Source organism: Chiloscyllium punctatum, chromosome 22 (genome assembly GCF_047496795.1).
Source record: "Chiloscyllium punctatum isolate Juve2018m chromosome 22, sChiPun1.3, whole genome shotgun sequence".
NCBI classification, from domain to species: domain Eukaryota; kingdom Metazoa; phylum Chordata; class Chondrichthyes; order Orectolobiformes; family Hemiscylliidae; genus Chiloscyllium; species Chiloscyllium punctatum.
This window is the reverse complement of record NC_092760.1, coordinates 77566788-77587187: the sequence shown is the minus strand read 5'-3', so window position 1 is coordinate 77587187 and position 20400 is coordinate 77566788. Positions and strand designations below refer to the sequence as shown.

Below are 20400 nucleotides of genomic sequence, written 5' to 3'. Positions count from 1 at the left end.
TGGCCAATTCACCTAACTGGAGCACCCGGAGGAAACCCACACAGACACAGGGAGAATGTGCAAGTCCACACATAGAGTCGCCTGAGGAGGGAATTGAACCCGGGTCTCTTGGCGCTGCAAGGCAGCAGTGCTAACCACTGTGCCACCGTGTCGCCCAAAATGAATGAAGAAAAATGATTCAGAGCACAAACTGGCAAGCAGGATAGAAAGATAGGAATTGTGGGCTATTGCTGAGAAAAGGGAATGATACATTTTGAACTTAGAAATGTACATACGCCTCATTTGATAAGACTGGAGAACAAACTGGCGTGCACAGAAATCAAAACTGGAAGTATAGTTTCATGTCAGAGGTTAAACAGAATCCTTTAAAATATAGCTAGAGAAAGAAAACAAAACAAATAAGTTATGCTTAGTTCATGCAAAATTTGGAACTTATTAACAGCATTGCAGAAGCTCCTCAACCACACAGATTGCAGCAATTCAAGGCAGCTCACCACAACCTTCAACTCTTCTGTCTCAATCTCGTTGATATTTCTCTCTCTACATATATTGAATGCTGCCAAACATGCTGCGTTTTTCAGTATTTCCTGTTTATAACTTCAGATTTTCAGCATCTAAAATACTTTCTTCTTGGTTTTATCAAGGGCACTAGGGAGAGATAACAAATATTGACCTTGTCAGCAATAACCACCTCCCACGATTCCACACATTAAAACACATAGTTGGAATATTGCTTACAATTTCACACATCCTTAGAAAGGAATGCACATATTGTGCAAGTGCACAGATACTGCTTAGGTATGAGATTGCTCTTCTCCAAACATATTAGAACTTTTCAATAGAGTCAAGGAAAAGACAAGGCATCAACTAAGAGTCTTAAAAGATTTAGGAGTTAAGATCAAAGTAAGTTTTCACTCATCTACAAAGCAGTGAGATGATGTTAAAATAAAGTTCAAAAAAGGAAAAGGCTAGAAAAAAATTTCCAGGTAGTGGGTGATTAGAAATTTCAATTTCTGCTCTGAACTGATTTTGAAATAGATCCCATACCTTCATCTTATAACAGAATTAAAGGGTTGCTTCAAAAAAGCAGTATTAACTAGACAAAATTACTAGATGCAGCAACTGGATTTGGCTCGTGTGGAAGGAACACCCACTCTCAGATGGAAGATGAAATAGTTTTCTTCTGTACTGTGACAGTGCATCTGAAGTAGGATGCTCTACAATTTACAAACTCTCAGACTTTTTGGGACCAGAGGGCAGAAAGTTCTGCATCTGAAGAATCATACAAAGGCTATTTGGCGCTATGCCTTTGCTAGCTCCCTTTAAACCAAAAAACTAGAACTCTTCAAGAAAATGTTCAATTGTCCTTTGATAGTTGCTACGAAATCAGTTTCCATCATTCCAGATCGCAATCCTCTTAAAATAAAATGCTCATTATTTTCACACACACTGACATCTACATATTGTGCAAGTTCACAGATATAACTAGAAGTGAGATTGTACTTCTCCAAAAATATTAGAACTTTCTTTCCAATGCAGTCAAGAAAAGAATACATGAACTATGAGTCTTTAAAATGTTAAAATCAATCAAGATGAATTATTTTCACTTATCGACAAAGCAGTGACAAGAGGGAAAAATTATTTAAAAGGAAATGAAGATTAGAAACAAATCTCCAAATAATAGAGATGTAACGTTTAATCTTATTTTAAATCTGTGCTCCGATTACCGACCCATTCACCTTGGGTACAGTTTTTCCCTAGTCGTCCTATCAAAGCCGTTACCTTTAAATGTGACTATTTTTTAAAAAAGCTGAGAAAGAAAACAACTTCTCCACTCAAGCCGTTCATCCTCAAACCTATCCTAGTACCCCCTCCATTTCTTTGACAACTCAGCTAAATTATGATTTACCAAACTGTACACAATATTTCAACTAAGACCAATTAATTAATATTTCACAGCCTACATTTTTGGCATTCAATGTTCTGCTTTGTCCCACACTCACCCTGACTGTCGCCCCGACCGACCTCGCCTCCCTCACCCTGACCGACCTCGCGTCCCTCACCTCCCTCACGCCGACCGACCGAGCCCTCCTCCCTCACGCCGACCGACCTCTCCTCCCTCACCTCCCTCACCCCGACCGACCTCACCTCGCCTCCATCACCCCGACCGACCTCACCTCGCCTCCCTCACCCCGACCGACCTCACCTCGCCTCCCTCACCCCGACCGACCTCACCTCGCCTCCCTCACCCCGACCGACCTCACCTCGCCTCCCTCACCCAGACCGACCTCACCTCGCCTCCCTCACCCAGACCGACCTCACCTCGCCTCCCTCACCCAGACCGACCTCACCTCGCCTCCCTCACCCAGACCGACCTCACCTCGCCTCCCTCAGCCCGACCGACCTCACCTCGCCTCCCTCAGCCCGACCGACCTCACCTCGCCTCCCTCAGCCCGACCGACCTCACCTCGCCTCCCACACCCCGACCGACCTCACCTCGCCTCCCACACCCCGACCGACCGAGCCCATCTCCCTCACCCAGACCGACCGAGCCCACCTCCCCTCACCTCGCTCACCCAGACCGAGCGAGCCCACTTCACCTCCCTCACCCAGACCGACCGACCTCACCTCACTTGCCTCACCCTGACCGACCCACCTCACCTCACTTGCCACACCCTGACCGACCCACCTCACCTCACTTGCCACACCCTGACCGACCCACCTCACCTCGCCTCCCTCACCCCGACCGACCGAGCGCGCCTCCCTCACCCCGACCGGCCGAGCGCGCCTCCCTCACCCCGACCGGCCGAGCGCGCCTCCCTCACCCCGACCGGCCGCGCCTCACCCAGACCGACCGACCGCGCCTCACCTCCCTCACCCAGACCGACCGACCTCGCCTCACCTCCCTCACCCAGACCGACCGACCTCGCCTCACCTCCCTCACCCGGACCGACCGACCGACCTCGCCTCACCTCCCTCACCCGGACCGACCGACCTCGCCTCACCTCCCTCACCCGGACCGACCGACCTCGCCTCACCTCACCTCCCTCACCCGGACCGACCGACCTCGCCTCACCTCCCTCACCCGTACCGACCGACCTCGCCTCACCTCCCTCACCCGGACCGACCGACCTCACCTCACCTCCCTCAGCCAGACCGACCGACCTCACCTCGCCTCCCTCAGCCAGACCGACCTCACCTCACCTCCCACACCCCGACCGACCTCACCTCACCTCCCACACCCCGACCGACCTCACCTCACCTCCCACACCCCGACCGACCTCACCTCCCTCACCCCGACCGACCGAGCCCATCTCCCTCACCCAGACCTACCGAGCCCACCTCCCCTCACCTCGCTCACCCAGACCGAGCGAGCCCACTTCACCTCCCTCACCCAGACCGACCGACCTCACCTCCCTCACCCTGACCGACCGACTTCACCGCGCTTGCCTCACCCTGACCGACCCACCTCACCTCGCTTGCCACACCCTGACCGACCCACCTCACCTCGCTTGCCACACCCTGACCGACCGAGCGCGCCTCCCTCACCCCGACCGACCGAGCGCGCCTCCCTCACCCCGACCGACCGAGCGCGCCTCCCTCACCCCGACCGACCGAGCGCGCCTCCCTCACCCCGACCGACCGAGCGCGCCTCCCTCACCCCGACCGACCGCACCTCACCCAGACCGGCCGAACTCGCCTCACCTCCCTCAGCCAGACCGACCGACCTCGCCTCACCTCCCTCACCCAGACCGACCGACCTCACCTCCCTCTCCCACCCGGACCGACCGACCTCACCTCACCTCCCTCAGCCAGACCGACCGACCTCACCTCACCTCCCTCAGCCAGACCGACCGACCTCACCTCACCTCCCTCAGCCAGACCGACCGACCTCGCCTCACCTCCCTCACCCAGACCGACCGACCTCACCTCCCTCTCCCACCCGGACCGACCGACCTCACCTCATCTCCCTCAGCCAGACCGACCGACCTCACCTCACCTCCCTCAGCCAGACCGACCGACCGACCTCACCTCACCCAGCCAGACCGACCGACCTCACCTCACCTCCCTCAGCCAGACCGACCGTCCTCACCTCACCTCCCTCAGCCAGACCGACCGACCTCACCTCACCTCCCTCACCCAGACCGACCTCACCTCACCTCCCTCACCCAGACCGACCGACCTCACCTCCCTCTCTCACCCGGACCGACCGACCTCACCTCACCTCCCTCAGCCAGACCGACCGACCTCACCTCACCTCCCTCAGCCAGACCGACCGACCTCACCTCACCTCCCTCAGCCAGACCGACCGACCTCACCTCACCTCCCTCAGCCAGACCGACCGACCTCACCTCACCTCCCTCAGCCAGACCGACCGACCTCACCTCACCTCCCTCAGCCAGACCGACCGACCTCGCCTCACCTCCCTCACCCAGACCGACCGACCTAACCTCCCTCACCCAGACCGACCGACCTCATCTCACCTCCTTCACCCGGACCGACCGACCTCACCTCCCTCACCCAGACCAACCGACCGACCTCGCCTCACCCCCCTCACCCTGACCGATCGATCTCACCTCCCTCACCCAGACCAACCGACGTCATCTCACCTCCCTCACCCGGACCGACCGACCTCACCTCCCTCACCCAGACCAACCGACCTCGCCTCACCTCCCTCACCCAGACCGACCGACCTCACCTCCCTCACCCGGACCGAACGACCTCACCTCACCTCACCTCCCTCACCCGGACCGACCGACCTCACCTCCCTCACCCGGACCGACCGACCTCACCTCCCTCACCCAGACCAACCGACCTCGCCTCACCTCCCTCACCCAGACCGACCGACCTCACCTCCCTCACCCGGACCGACCGACCTCACCTCACCTCACCTCACCTCCCTCACCCGGACCGACCGACCTCACCTCCCTCACCCGGACCGACCGACCTCACCTCCCTCACCCGGACCGACCGACCTCACCTCACCTCACCTCCCTCACCCGGACCGACCGACCTCACCTCACCTCCCTCACCCGGACCGACCGACCTCACCTCCCTCACCCGGACCGACCGACCTCACCTCACCTCCCTCAGCCAGACCGACCGACCTCACCTCACCTCCCTCACCCGGACCGACCGACCTCACCTCACCTCCCTCACCCGGACCGACCCACCTCACCTCCCTCACCCGGACCGACCGACCTCACCTCACCTCCCTCACCCGGACCGACCGACCTCACCTCACCTCCCTCACCCGGACCGACCGACCTCACCTCACCTCCCTCAGCCAGACCGACCTCACCTCACCTCCCTCAGCCAGACCGACCGTCCTCACCTCACATCACCTCCCTCAGCCAGACCGACCGACCTCACCTCACCTCCCTCAGCCAGACCGACCGTCCTCACCTCACCTCCCTCAGCCAGACCGACCGACCTCACCTCACCTCCCTCACCCAGACCGACCTCACCTCACCTCCCTCACCCAGACCGACCGACCTCACCTCCCTCTCCCACCCGGACCGACCGACCTCACCTCATCTCCCTCAGCCAGACCGACCGACCTCACCTCACCTCCCTCAGCCAGACCGACCGACCGACCTCACCTCACCTCCCTCAGCCAGACCGACCGACCTCACCTCACCTCCCTCAGCCAGACCGACCGTCCTCACCTCACCTCCCTCAGCCAGACCGACCGACCTCACCTCACCTCCCTCACCCAGACCGACCTCACCTCACCTCCCTCACCCAGACCGACCGACCTCACCTCCCTCTCCCACCCGGACCGACCGACCTCACCTCACCTCCCTCAGCCAGACCGACCGACCTCACCTCACCTCCCTCAGCCAGACCGACCGACCTCACCTCACCTCCCTCAGCCAGACCGACCGACCTCACCTCACCTCCCTCAGCCAGACCGACCGACCTCACCTCACCTCCCTCAGCCAGACCGACCGACCTCACCTCACCTCCCTCAGCCAGACCGACCGACCTCACCTCACCTCCCTCAGCCAGACCGACCGACCTCACCTCACCTCCCTCAGCCAGACCGACCGACCTCACCTCACCTCCCTCAGCCAGACCGACCGACCTCACCTCACCTCCCTCAGCCAGACCGACCGACCTCACCTCACCTCCCTCAGCCAGACCGACCGACCTCACCTCACCTCCCTCAGCCAGACCGACCGACCTCACCCCACCTCCCTCAGCCAGACCGACCTCACCTCACCTCCCTCAGCCAGACCGACCGTCCTCACCTCACCTCACCTCCCTCACCCAGACCGACCTCACCTCACCTCCCTCACCCAGACCGACCTCACCTCACCTCCCTCACCCAGACCGACCTCACCTCACCCCACTCACCCAGACCGACCGACCTCACCCCCCTCAGCCACACCGACCGACCTCACCTCACCTCCCTCAGCCACACCGACCGACCTCACCTCACCTCCCTCAGCCACACCGACCGACCTCACCTCACCTCCCTCAGCCACACCGACCGACCTCACCTCACCTCCCTCACCCAGACCGACCTCACCTCACCTCCGTCACCCAGACCGACCTCACCTCACCTCCCTCACCCAGACCGACCTCACCTCATCTCCCTCACCCAGACCGACCGACCTCACCTCCCTCACCCAGACCGACCGACCTCACCTCCCTCAGCCACACCGACCGACCTCACCTCACCTCCCTCAGCCACACCGACCGACCGACCTCACCTCACCTCCCTCAGCCAGACCGACCGACCGACCTCACCTCACCTCCCTCAGCCAGACCGACCGACCGACCTCACCTCCCTCAGCCAGACCGACCGACCGAACTCACCTCACCTCCCTCAGCCAGACCGACCGACCTCACCTCACCTCCCTCAGCCAGACCGACCGACCTCACCTCACCTCCCTCAGCCAGACCGACCGACCGACCTCACCTCACCTCCCTCAGCCACACCGACCGACCGACCTCACCTCACCTCCCTCAGCCAGACCGACCGACCGACCTCACCTCACCTCCCTCAGCCAGACCGACCGACCGACCTCACCTCACCTCCCTCAGCCAGACCGACCGACCGACCTCACCTCACCTCCCTCAGCCAGACCGACCGACCTCATCTCACCTCCCTCACCTGGACCGACCTCATCTCACCACCCTCACCCTGACCGACCGACCTCACCTCCCTCAGCCAGACCGACCGACCTCACCTCACCTCCCTCACCCGGACCGACCGACCTCACCTCACCTCCCTCACCCAGACCAACCGACCACACCTCACCTCCCTCAGCCAGACCGACCGACCTCACCTCACCTCCCTCACCCGGACCGACCGACCTCACCTCCCTCAGCCAGACCGACCGACCTCACCTCACCTCCCTCAGCCGGACCGACCGACCTCACCTCACCTCCCTCACCCGGACCGACCGACCTCACCTCACCTCCCTCACCCGGACCGACCGACCTCACCTCACCTCCCTCACCCGGACCGACCGACCTCACCTCACCTCCCTCACCCGGACCGACCGACCTCACCTCACCTCACCTCCCTCACCCGGACCGACCGACCTCACCTCACCTCACCTCCCTCACCGGGACCGACCGACCTCACCTCACCTCCCTCACCCGGACCGACCGACCTCACCTCCCTCACCCGGACCGACCGACCTCACCTCCCTCACCCGGACCGACCGACCTCACCTCCCTCACCCGGACCGACCGACCTCACCTCACCTCCCCTCCCTCACCCAGACCGACCGACCTCACCTCCCTCACCCGAACCGACCGACCTCACCTCACCTCCCTCACCCGGACCGACCGACCTCACCTCACCTCCCTCACCCGGACCGACCGACCTCACCTCACCCCCCTCAGCCAGACCGACCGACCTCACCCCACCCCCCTCACCCAGACCGACCGACCTCACCTCACCCCCCTCACCCAGACCGACCGACCTCACCCCCCTCACCCAGACCGACCGACCTCACCCCCCTCACCCAGACCGACCGACCTCACCCCCCTCACCCAGACCGACCGACCTCACCCCCCTCACCCAGACCGACCGACCTCACCTCACCTCACCTCCCTCAGCCGGACCGACCTCACCTCACCTCACCTCCCTCACCCGGACCGACCGACCTCACCTCACCCCCCTCACCCAGACCGACCGACCTCACCTCACCCTCCTCACCCAGACCGACCGACCTCACCTCACCTCCCTCACCCAGACCGACCGACCTCACCCTCCTCACCCAGACCGACCGACCTCACCCTCCTCACCCAGACCGACCGACCTCACCCCCCTCACCCAGACCGACCGACCTCACCCCCCTCACCCAGACCGACCGACCTCACCTCACCTCACCTCCCTCAGCCGGACCGACCTCACCTCACCTCACCTCCCTCACCCGGACCAACCGACCTCACCTCCCTCACCCGGACCGACCGACCTCACCTCCCTCACCCGGACCGACCGACCTCACCTCACCTCCCCTCCCTCACCCAGACCGACCGACCTCACCTCCCTCACCCGGACCGACCGACCTCACCTCACCTCCCTCACCCGGACCGACCGACCTCACCTCACCTCCCTCACCCGGACCGACCGACCTCACCTCACCCCCCTCAGCCAGACCGACCGACCTCACCCCACCCCCCTCACCCAGACCGACCGACCTCACCTCACCCCCCTCACCCAGACCGACCGACCTCACCCCCCTCACCCAGACCGATCGACCTCACCTCACCTCACCTCCCTCAGCCGGACCGACCTCACCTCACCTCACCTCCCTCACCCGGACCGACCGACCTCACCTCCCTCACCCGGACCGACCGACCTCACCTCCCTCACCCGGACCGACCGACCTCACCTCACCTCCCCTCCCTCACCCAGACCGACCGACCTCACCTCACCTCCCTCACCCGGACCGACCGACCTCACCTCACCTCCCTCACCCAGACCGACCGACCTCACCTCCCTCACCCGAACCGACCGACCTCACCTCACCTCCCTCACCCGGACCGACCGACCTCACCTCACCTCCCTCACCCGGACCGACCGACCTCACCTCACCCCCCTCAGCCAGACCGACCGACCTCACCCCACCCCCCTCACCCAGACCGACCGACCTCACCTCACCCCCCTCACCCAGACCGACCGACCTCACCCCCCTCACCCAGACCGACCGACCTCACCCCCCTCACCCAGACCGACCGACCTCACCCCCCTCACCCAGACCGACCGACCTCACCCCCCTCACCCAGACCGACCGACCTCACCCCCCTCACCCAGACCGACCGACCTCACCTCACCTCACCTCCCTCAGCCGGACCGACCTCACCTCACCTCACCTCCCTCACCCGGACCGACCGACCTCACCTCACCCCCCTCACCCAGACCGACCGACCTCACCTCACCCTCCTCACCCAGACCGACCGACCTCACCTCACCTCCCTCACCCAGACCGACCGACCTCACCCTCCTCACCCAGACCGACCGACCTCACCCTCCTCACCCAGACCGACCGACCTCACCCCCCTCACCCAGACCGACCGACCTCACCCCCCTCACCCAGACCGACCGACCTCACCTCACCTCACCTCCCTCAGCCGGACCGACCTCACCTCACCTCACCTCCCTCACCCGGACCAACCGACCTCACCTCCCTCACCCGGACCGACCGACCTCACCTCCCTCACCCGGACCGACCGACCTCACCTCACCTCCCCTCCCTCACCCAGACCGACCGACCTCACCTCCCTCACCCGGACCGACCGACCTCACCTCACCTCCCTCACCCGGACCGACCGACCTCACCTCACCTCCCTCACCCGGACCGACCGACCTCACCTCACCCCCCTCAGCCAGACCGACCGACCTCACCCCACCCCCCTCACCCAGACCGACCGACCTCACCTCACCCCCCTCACCCAGACCGACCGACCTCACCCCCCTCACCCAGACCGATCGACCTCACCTCACCTCACCTCCCTCAGCCGGACCGACCTCACCTCACCTCACCTCCCTCACCCGGACCGACCGACCTCACCTCCCTCACCCGGACCGACCGACCTCACCTCCCTCACCCGGACCGACCGACCTCACCTCACCTCCCCTCCCTCACCCAGACCGACCGACCTCACCTCACCTCCCTCACCCGGACCGACCGACCTCACCTCACCTCCCTCACCCGGACCGACCGACCTCACCTCACCTCCCTCACCCGGACCGACCGACCTCACCCCACCCCCCTCACCCAGACCGACCGACCTCACCTCACCCCCCTCACCCAGACCGACCGACCTCACCCCCCTCACCCAGACCGACCGACCTCACCCCCCTCACCCAGACCGACCGACCTCACCTCACCTCACCTCCCTCAGCCGGACCGACCTCACCTCACCTCACCTCCCTCACCCGGACCGACCGACCTCACCTCCCTCACCCGGACCGACCGACCTCACCTCACCTCCCCTCCCTCACCCAGACCGACCGACCTCACCTCCCTCACCCGGACCGACCGACCTCACCTCACCTCCCTCACCCGGACCGACCGACCTCACCTCACCTCCCTCACCCGGACCGACCGACCTCACCTCACCTCCCTCACCCGGACCGACCGACCTCACCTCACCCCCCTCAGCCAGACCGACCGACCTCACCTCACCCCCCTCACCCAGACCGACCGACCTCACCTCACCCCCCTCACCCAGACCGACCGACCTCACCCCCCTCACCCAGACCGACCGACCTCACCCCCCTCACCCAGACCAACCTCACCTCACCCTCCTCACCCAGACCGACCTCACCTCACCCTCCTCACCCAGACCGACCTCACCTCACCCCCCTCACCCAGACCGACCGACCTCACCCCCCTCACCCAGACCGACCGACCTCACCCCCCTCACCCAGACCGACCGACCTCACCCCCCTCACCCAGACCGACCGACCTCACCTCCCTCACCCCGACCGACCGACCTCACCCCCCTCACCCCGACCGACCGACCTCACCCCCCTCACCCCGACCGACCGACCTCACCTCACCCCCCTCACCCAGACCGACCTCACCTCACCTCCCTCACCCAGACCGACCTCACCTCACCCCCCTCACCCAGACCGACCTCACCTCACCTCCCTCACCCAGACCGACCGACCTCACCCCCATCACCCAGACCGACCTCACCTCACCCTCCTCACCCAGACCGACCTCACCTCACCCCCCTCACCCAGACCGACCGACCTCACCCCCCTCACACAGACCGACCTCACCTCACCCTCCTCACCCAGACCGACCTCACCTCACCTCCCTCACCCAGACCGACCTCACCTCACCCCCCTCACCCAGACCGACCTCACCTCCCTCACCCAGACCGACCGACCTCACCTCACCCCCCCTCACCCAGACCGACCGACCGACCTCACCCTCACCCAGACCGACCTCACCTCACCCCCCTCACCCAGACCGACCGACCTCACCCCCCTCACCCAGACCGACCGACCTCACCCCCCTCACCCAGACCGACCTCACCTCACCCCCCTCACCCAGACCGACCGACCTCACCCCCCTCACCCAGACCGACCGGCCTCACCCCCCTCACCCAGACCTACCGACCTCACCTCACCCCCCTCACCCAGACCTACCGACCTCACCTCACCCCCCTCACCCAGACCGACCGACCTCACCCCCCTCACCCAGACCGACCTCACCCCACCTCCCTCACCCAGACCGACCGACCTCACCCCCCACACCCAGACCGACCGACCTCACCCCCCACACCCAGACCGACCTCACCTCACCCTCCTCACCCAGACCGACCTCACCTCACCCCCCTCACCCAGACCGACCTCACCTCACCCTCCTCACCCAGACCGACCTCACCTCACCCCCCTCACCCAGACCGACCGACCTCACCCCCCTCACCCAGACCGACCGACCTCACCCCCCTCACCCAGACCGACCGACCTCACCCCCCTCACCCAGACCGACCGACCTCACCTCCCTCACCCAGACCGACCTCACCTCACCCCCCTCACCCAGACCGACCTCACCTCCCTCACCCAGACCGACCGACCTCACCTCACCCCCCTCACCCAGACCGACCGACCTCACCCCCCTCACCCAGACCGACCTCACCTCACCCCCCTCACCCAGACCGACCGACCTCACCCCCCTCACCCAGACCGACCTCACCTCACCCCCCTCACCCAGACCGACCTCACCTCACCCTCCTCACCCAGACCGACCTCACCTCTCTCCCTCCCTCCCTCAGCCTGACCCTCCCCAGCCGCACTCACTTGCCCAGCGGCCGTACTCGAGCAGCCTGATCCCGCTTCCAAACACGAAGGCCTTCGCCCCATTCAGCAGCCTCAAGGCGGCCTTCAGTGACAGCCAGGTCACGGTGGCCACGCCGAGCCAGTAAAAGAACGGAACAGCCGGCAACGATCCGAGAGGAACCATCATCTCCAAGTGCAGCTCCTGGCACCAGCCGGAAACACACGCCCAACTTCCGGCAGGCGCCCATTGGCTTACTTACCTCCGACATCCTATTGGTTGAGCGGTACGTCGATCGGTCCGTGGGGCCTATTGTGAGCGTCAGCTCCTCCTCCGCCGATGCATTATGGGACTTGTCGTTTTCACCGACCTCTACCACCGTGGACACATTGCTGTTTGGAACTACAGGTCCCACAATCCAACAGTAACAGCAAAATCACGCAGCTCCAGCAGTCCTCTCGTGAGATCTCACGATCCTAGAAACGCGGAAGTGGTAGCTTTAATCACACATGTGCTACATTTATTAAAAATATTGAAAAGATACACAAAATATTCAGGCCAAAATTGTGGGGTGATGATAGAAATTACTTCTTGCAAACAATTCTGTTTTCACAATAAATGTCATTTTGTCCAACAATCTGTCCTTCATATTTGAGCAAGCACACTTTTAAAAACATTTCATTGCAAACATTGATTTTAGACAGTATTAGTAATGTTATTTAACTTAAAAATTTATTTTTGGAATTGTGTTGTATATTTTATCGTCTGGAATGTGGAGGCAATAATTTGAAACTGACATTTACAACTATCTGTTACTACAAGTATTTTAAGAAGTTGCAGTGTAAATTCAAAATTTATCTTTTGAAACAAACAATACACTGATTTTTCTACATTCTACCGAAAAAACGAAAAATAATGTGTGAAATGTGTTTTGTTTCATTATAAAACACCTAAGTGCTTTTTGTAATATGGGCATTTGCTGAGATAAAAATAATGTGTTCTAAAGCATTAAATTATTATTTGTAATATATTTTGAAACCTATTTTCTGATATTATTTGTTGAATCTTATATTCTAGTGTGTTTCACGATATTGCAAAGCATTACAGAAAATTTTTGTCTTTCATCATCTTTGTAATTCAATACAAACTCAAATTGTTCATTTGCAGTTTTATTTGTTTTTAAGGAATAATATTTCTTTCACTAACTAATAGAGTAATACAACTGCCACAAACAATGCTATGAAACTATCAGAATGGAAACAACATATTACCTGAGCTTCTCTATTTTCATTAGTTTTGAACTACCAGGTTTTTGTTAACATTCCAATTAAGAAATAATGACTCAGGAAATAAAGAAATGCACATTTAATTAATGACAATTATCCTGCTTTATAAAAACAATTGTCCAACTTTTAATAACTACGGAATTTTAGAACAACTAAAATACAGCATTTAATCAAATGCAGCACAAGCTGCAATGTGATCTATATTGCGCTAACATTGACAAAAGAGTAATAACGGCAAGAATTTATCAATATATATATTTTATACAAATATGTAAAATAATTAACTGAGTACTTTTCTTTATTGCCAATTAATTAATAGTGCTGTGCTGTATGTTTACAGTAAACACATTCTGGATATTTGAATAACTTATGATTAAAATGTTTATAGGTTTGGTTTCTGACAAGAATATTATTTATATTCCATTGAAAGAAAATAGGCTTAAAGACATATTCTGCCCTTTTTTAATGTTTTAAACAATACAGAATGTAGCATTCACGACAGTATTTTACTGCATCTTTTATAATTCTGTATTCCTTATCAAAACTTGCACAAATGTAAAATTTGCAGTAATAATTTAAAGTAACTATTTCTTAACAGTCCAATCACATTTGATTACTTTTAAATTAAAATATTTCAAAATGTTCCTTTTAACCAAAATACATAAAAGCATATTCCAGTTTTAGGAAAATACCTGCCAAAATCTACCTCAGATATTGTGATATATGTCCTCTCTTTTATATCAAATAGCAAGTTTATTTTTCTGTCTGTCTCTTTCCATTTCCTCCGAATAACATAATACAATCTAACCAAAACTTCTATGACAGAAATAACCATTTCTGATACCTCATAGTGAACCACACAATTAAAATTATGAATGAAAAACGTAGCAAGTTATTACTTCATACCTCAACATCATTACAATAAATATTGTATTTATTCCATTCTAGTATTCTCTTTGCAAATGAAACTAATAAATGCTGATTTCTGTTTTTGAATATAGGTATTTAAATATACCACAAATTGCCTAATTTACCAGCATTTTCTAAATCCTCGTACTTTCTCTTACGATGAGGCCTTTTTGATTAAACATTTACACTCACCAGATTTGTAATGTTACGCATTTCATTTATCTTTTGATAACAACAAATATTTTAGTGTTATTCAAACAGTTGTAACCCCCACAATAAACCATTAGGGTTTAAACATATTTTAATCTTGAGCTACAGTAAAATAAATAGTCAGATTCTCATTTAAACCTGATAGCTTTTTACTGTCATTATTTCCACTTTTAAAATAACAAATATTTACCTACAGGTTGAATCAAATATTCAGCTTGGATAGAATCAATTGTCTATAGAATCTTTTGCTTTAACCTGCAATATTACTTACATTTTAATTTAATATTGTAATCCTTGTTCAGTAAAATAGAAACTCTTTTCCATTAAAGAACACATATTGCTTTCATTTATAAAAGATTTTAGGGTATGAACTCTCCTGCTCAGGAGTAGGAAAATGCTATTCACATGTCCAAAGGAAAGTAAATAGCTGAAATTTTGTTTTTAAAAAATATGAGCTGCTTATATATAGAGAGGGGTAATTAAAAAAGTGTCTTTTTTTTCCTGATGCTGTAAATGAGAAAATAATTTCATTTTAACATAATACTAATCTGGCAGGGCAAAATTCATATCCATTTTAAGAAGTAGACATATTATGTTGCACATAAATTACACACTTACAAATTATATCATGTGTGGGTATTTTATACTGTATATAAGACCAACGTTAAAGTATCTTTATTACTGGAGACAAATATTGGTTATTTAATTTGCTAATAAAAGAATGGGAGATCCAAACATTTGACAGATTCCTATGAAGACATAATTGTTTGCTTTTATCAGTCAATAAAGAGGATGTACAAGTGCTGATCATTTGTTCAGCCAAATATTTGATTAAAATAGTTTACTAAAAAAAATGCTTTAACATGCAAGTCAAAGCTTTATTTCCTATCTTAGAGCGAAATATAATATGTGGTATGTTCATCCCAACTTTTGAAATCTTTTATGTGTTTGTTATTTTTTTAAAAAATCTATATCTAGAGAAAATAACGCAAAAGGGTAAGACAGGTTAAGTGCATGGCTCACGTGGATAACAAGCCATTTTAACAGTATCTGTTCTTAAATATATTTTTAAGAAATTTGGCAGCACCATGCTCAAGTCTCTTTGTTTATAAAGAAGTTCATAATAATTTGCATAATTATAAAACTCAAAGGACAAAGAAAGGAAGAAATGTCAATGTTTTCCCTTCCAATTTTATCCTAATTTCTCTTCTTGTCTCTTTGAAGTGATTTTTTTTAAAAAGTATCTTTTGTTGGATATTCCCGACCCTTCCGAATCCCTTCAAAGGATCATTTTCCATACATGATTCAAGACAGTGAGCACCGGGAGACCTTTGACCATGAGAAAGCACATTATAGATACAGTATATCATGTATTGAACTTTGTCAATGTCAATGTACAATAAGATGTTAGCTAGGGGGGCATCCATGGACAAAGATCAACAGCAGGGCCCTCATTAGAATATTCACATTCCTATTTTGGGCGTATTACAGACAATCTGAGCATTAAGTCTTTTCTAAGGTCAGCAAACTTGGGAGTGGATCTTCCTGCTCTGCGTGATTTATTAACAAACTATATGATGTTGTTACCTTCTGATCAATTATGGAGGTTAGAGATATCATGCTTAAGATTAATTACTGATTGTACATTAGTTTGAATATAATAATTTACACATTAACACTGCAATATATATGCTGTAATATATGATTATTTTTGTAATGTTAAAATTTTTAATCAGATTTGAGGCATTCCAATTATATTTATTGAAGTTGACACATCACTTATATATTAATTTTAATGTAACTTTATCTAAAGAGTTATTTGTACAGATTTGAAATCATAGTATGGTTAACACTTTTTAAAAAATCACTAATATATGATGTGGTTTGTTGAAACAAATAAATGCAAAAATCAAGTTGAAGGTGTGCAACTTATTACTTGATTCTTTATCTCATTCAGTTAAGATTGTTATGACATTACATGGGATATTAAGGTATTTTGTATCATACGATATCTCTTTTTCAAGAATTACAACAGTACTTCATCTGATGTCATTGTCAGCTTAAAAACATTAGTTATGCAATAGGTATTGAAGAAAAGAATATAGTTTAATAATGGCAAAGGGTTAAGATAAACAACATAAGACTGACATTCACTGAAAATTTATCAACAGAGATTTAGGAAGGAAATTATGTCATGCTATGTTAAAAAGTGTATGTTGTGCTCAGAAATGTTAGAGTTATGAATAAAAACTAAATAAACAATACCAAGCAAAGATAAATAAGTCAATGGATGAATGGATAGTTTGATAAGTAGATAGATAGATAGATATACAGATAGATAGATAGATAGACAGACAGACAGACAGAAAGACAGATTTAAGTTCTTTTCTTCTTTCGATCAGCATGATATTTGGTAGTGGCTGACATTATTTAATTCCAAGCAATTTCTTGGTCTTTTGGTTAGAAATTATTGCCTTAGAACTATGGTTATATAATATGTAATATACTATCCATTATTCATTCCTGTCCCTGGTTTGTATCGTGACCAAAAAGTAACAATACTGAATTAATTACTTAACAAATGAGTTTGTTTAATCCATCGTAAGCAGAATATGAGTTATATCATTTCTGATATACTCTGGATGTTCTCTAACTATCCCACACCCCATAAGAATGTAATTGCAATTTACCAGATTGTAATGTAAACAAAAAATGCTCTGTTCTTTGTATATTTTTACAGTTGGAGGGGAAGTATCTTTATTTTCTCAAATTATTGATATGAGATTACTTGACACCACAAGAAAAATTAATTTGGAGTGATATGTCTCTAAAGAATGTGTAGTCCAAAAAGGAATGCATTTGTTTTTCAGGATTAGTCAAACATACAATTGGGGCAGGTTGTGACTGAGCAATTACTAGATGTAATAAAGCAGCTTTATCTCCTTTATATGAATTGTGTTTGATCAGTCCTCTGTTTTGCATTCTGGACAAATAATTGACAGAGACTTAATTATTTCATCATTTCTGATCAAAATATAAGATTCCTATCAGAAGAATTACACTATAGAACTTTTCTTAAAAAAAACATAAATACCTACACAGTAATTTTAAATTACTACCAAATTTTGTTGGGCATGACCCTACATATTACTTAGCTGATACTTCCTTTGATTTTTCAAATCATATAATTTAAACATGCAATTCGATGATATGGCTGAATTGTAGCCTATGTTCTCTCTGCTTTAGTTTCTCCTTTCCTTTTTACCACTGTTCACTTAACATCTAGCACCGATATTGCAAGATGTAGCCATTTATTATCTACCATTTTATTGTAATTTGATATTTTCTTCTTTATGTTTGGTAGTAGCCAACATTCTCTAATTCAAAGTAGTTTGCTGGACTTACAACTTGAATGTATTCCCTTTAAAACAGGACTTTGTAAAATTCAGGAGAATTTAACATTCTTTTCTTCCCTGGTTTGTGTTGTGATCAAAGTTAACATTACTGAATTAAGTATTTAATAAATTACAAATTTCTAGCTAAATAGTGGATTTATTTAATTTATAATAGAATGGAGCTGTCATTGTAAATTGTATCATTTTTAACACATTGACACAAATTGTCTTATTATTAATTATCTATTCTGGTAATAATCATGCTCCTGCACAGAAGAGCTAACTTTCCTAAAGTACAAATGTGTAAAACAAAACGTTACATTTATTAGTTCTTAAATAGTTTATTTATACTAGATGTTTGAATGGAAAAGATATCATTCAATATACTCCAACTCCTTGAGACACCTCAAAATACAATTTGATCTTACAAAATGAATTTCAATTATGTCTATCATATATGTTGCTAATATTTACCTCTTGGGATTATTCATATATCGACACTTTTCAAAGCATAAACAATCTTGGATTAGAGTTGTAGCAAACTCTACTTTAAAATATGTCCTCTTTTTCTCAACTTTAAACAAGGTGTTATAATATCTTCCTGGTCCTAGTTACTTTATTTCATACAAGCATCTAAAATTTGCAAACAAAATAAGGTTCCTTTCCGGTGCAAATTAGCATTTAATTATTGTTTATTTGAGAAAATATATTTGATATCAATTTAGACATCAGTTTACTAATTGGGGAATATTCTTCATTTTAACCAAAGCAGTAATATGCCAATTAGTTTCTATTTTGTTTACTGCGTGAGAAATGGCAATATTTTAACATGTAAGCACCACGTTCTTTTTGGAAACTGACCTTACCTGAATTTTACAGCAATGTTCTGCTTTCAAAGTTGTCACAAACATCATAGACAGGTAAGATCTTTCTTCTATGTGTTAATGTAAGTCATAGTTTGAGAAATCCGAAGAGACTATTGAAGATGGTGAGATAGAAATAAATGTCCTGCATGGAAAAATAAGGAAGATATATTAGTTAACAGAAAGGAAAAGCGAACATTGAAGATAAACTATACTACATGAAAGCTAAACAGAGTCTTTTTCAAAAATATGTACTCTGCTTTGAGACATTTTGTTGCAAAATGCAAGCACTCTGATGCATTCATTTAAAATTGAAGATTTTTATGCATAACCTAACAAGAAAAGTTGATATATTTATTTCAGGACATGCCTATTCTGGTGAATTTAGTGACAAATTCCAAATATAAGCACTTCTGTAGCCTAAACAAGGAAATAGTTTTAATTGTTCATGTTATTTTGTTTTTACCTTTATATACAGGGAGTGAATCAAATCTTTAATACAACAGTTACTTCATTACCTTTTGCACAGGTGCATATCACGATTTTGACAAAATAAGTTAAATTGCATAATTCAGGTTGATTTAGGACGTAGCGGTGTGTGATGGTTTTGAACTAAGTTTCCATTCATATACTGTTCTATGATTCTTAACATTTTATAGGTCTCATCAGGTGTGTCTAAAAATGCAATATATTAAATGCATTCACTATCGATACTTGATCACTTAAACTATCCAGTTGAAGAAATGTAAGTCATTAGTACTAAAAGAAAATAACTATTTTATGAATTCAACTTAAATTAAGACTATCATTTACTATTATCCTTCCACATTTAAATCCTCAAAATTCTATTTCTATCTTATTGTAACAACATGCGTAAAATGTAATAGATTTTGCTTCAAATACTATTGGTTAAAATGGGGAAGAAGAAATAATCTAGGAAATTCTACACTATATTAACATAACTAAAGCTTCTGACAATGTCAAGTCACATTATCTATTTTATTTCATGCAAGTAGTTTATACAGTTTGATCAATCCAGTTTAGAAAATAAATTGCATTAACAGTTACATTTCAACTTGGTCAAGCTTTCTGCAGTATTACTTATTTAAGTACAACACAACACACAATATTTATGCCTCGAATTAGCTTCCAGATATGCTAACTTTGTAAATATGTGTACACCATTGTGTAGATTAGGGAAAATAACAAAATGGAGTATTACCAAGGTAGCCTGTGGTGCATGCAGAGATAATACTAGGATAGAAAGTTATTGTTTACAAGACTATGACAGGAATGAATAGTGGTAGATATCATATCCTTTATATCTTAATAATTAAATACAGTACTGGTAAGGCAGTTCATTGGACAGAAATATGATTATTCAATATACATTATGTTTATCTAATATGAATTCATGTGAGCATGTATCTTCTGAAAACTGGAATAATATCTGGTCACCTCACTAACATTCAGATTC

General features: G+C 50.5%; 1 protein-coding gene across 1 annotated transcript in view; it reads right to left on the bottom strand.

Moving 5' to 3' along the window:
• The window catches only part of hsd17b12a (hydroxysteroid (17-beta) dehydrogenase 12a), a 160780-nt gene extending 148308 nt beyond the window's left edge, over positions 1 to 12472 (bottom strand). Inside the window, exon 1 of the mRNA XM_072592668.1 lies at positions 12284 to 12472. Coding sequence (XP_072448769.1) covers positions 12284 to 12449 — 166 coding nt within the window. The 5' untranslated portion in view covers positions 12450 to 12472. The remainder of the gene's footprint in view (positions 1 to 12283) is intronic.
• Between the last annotated feature and the right edge of the window lie 7928 nt (positions 12473 to 20400).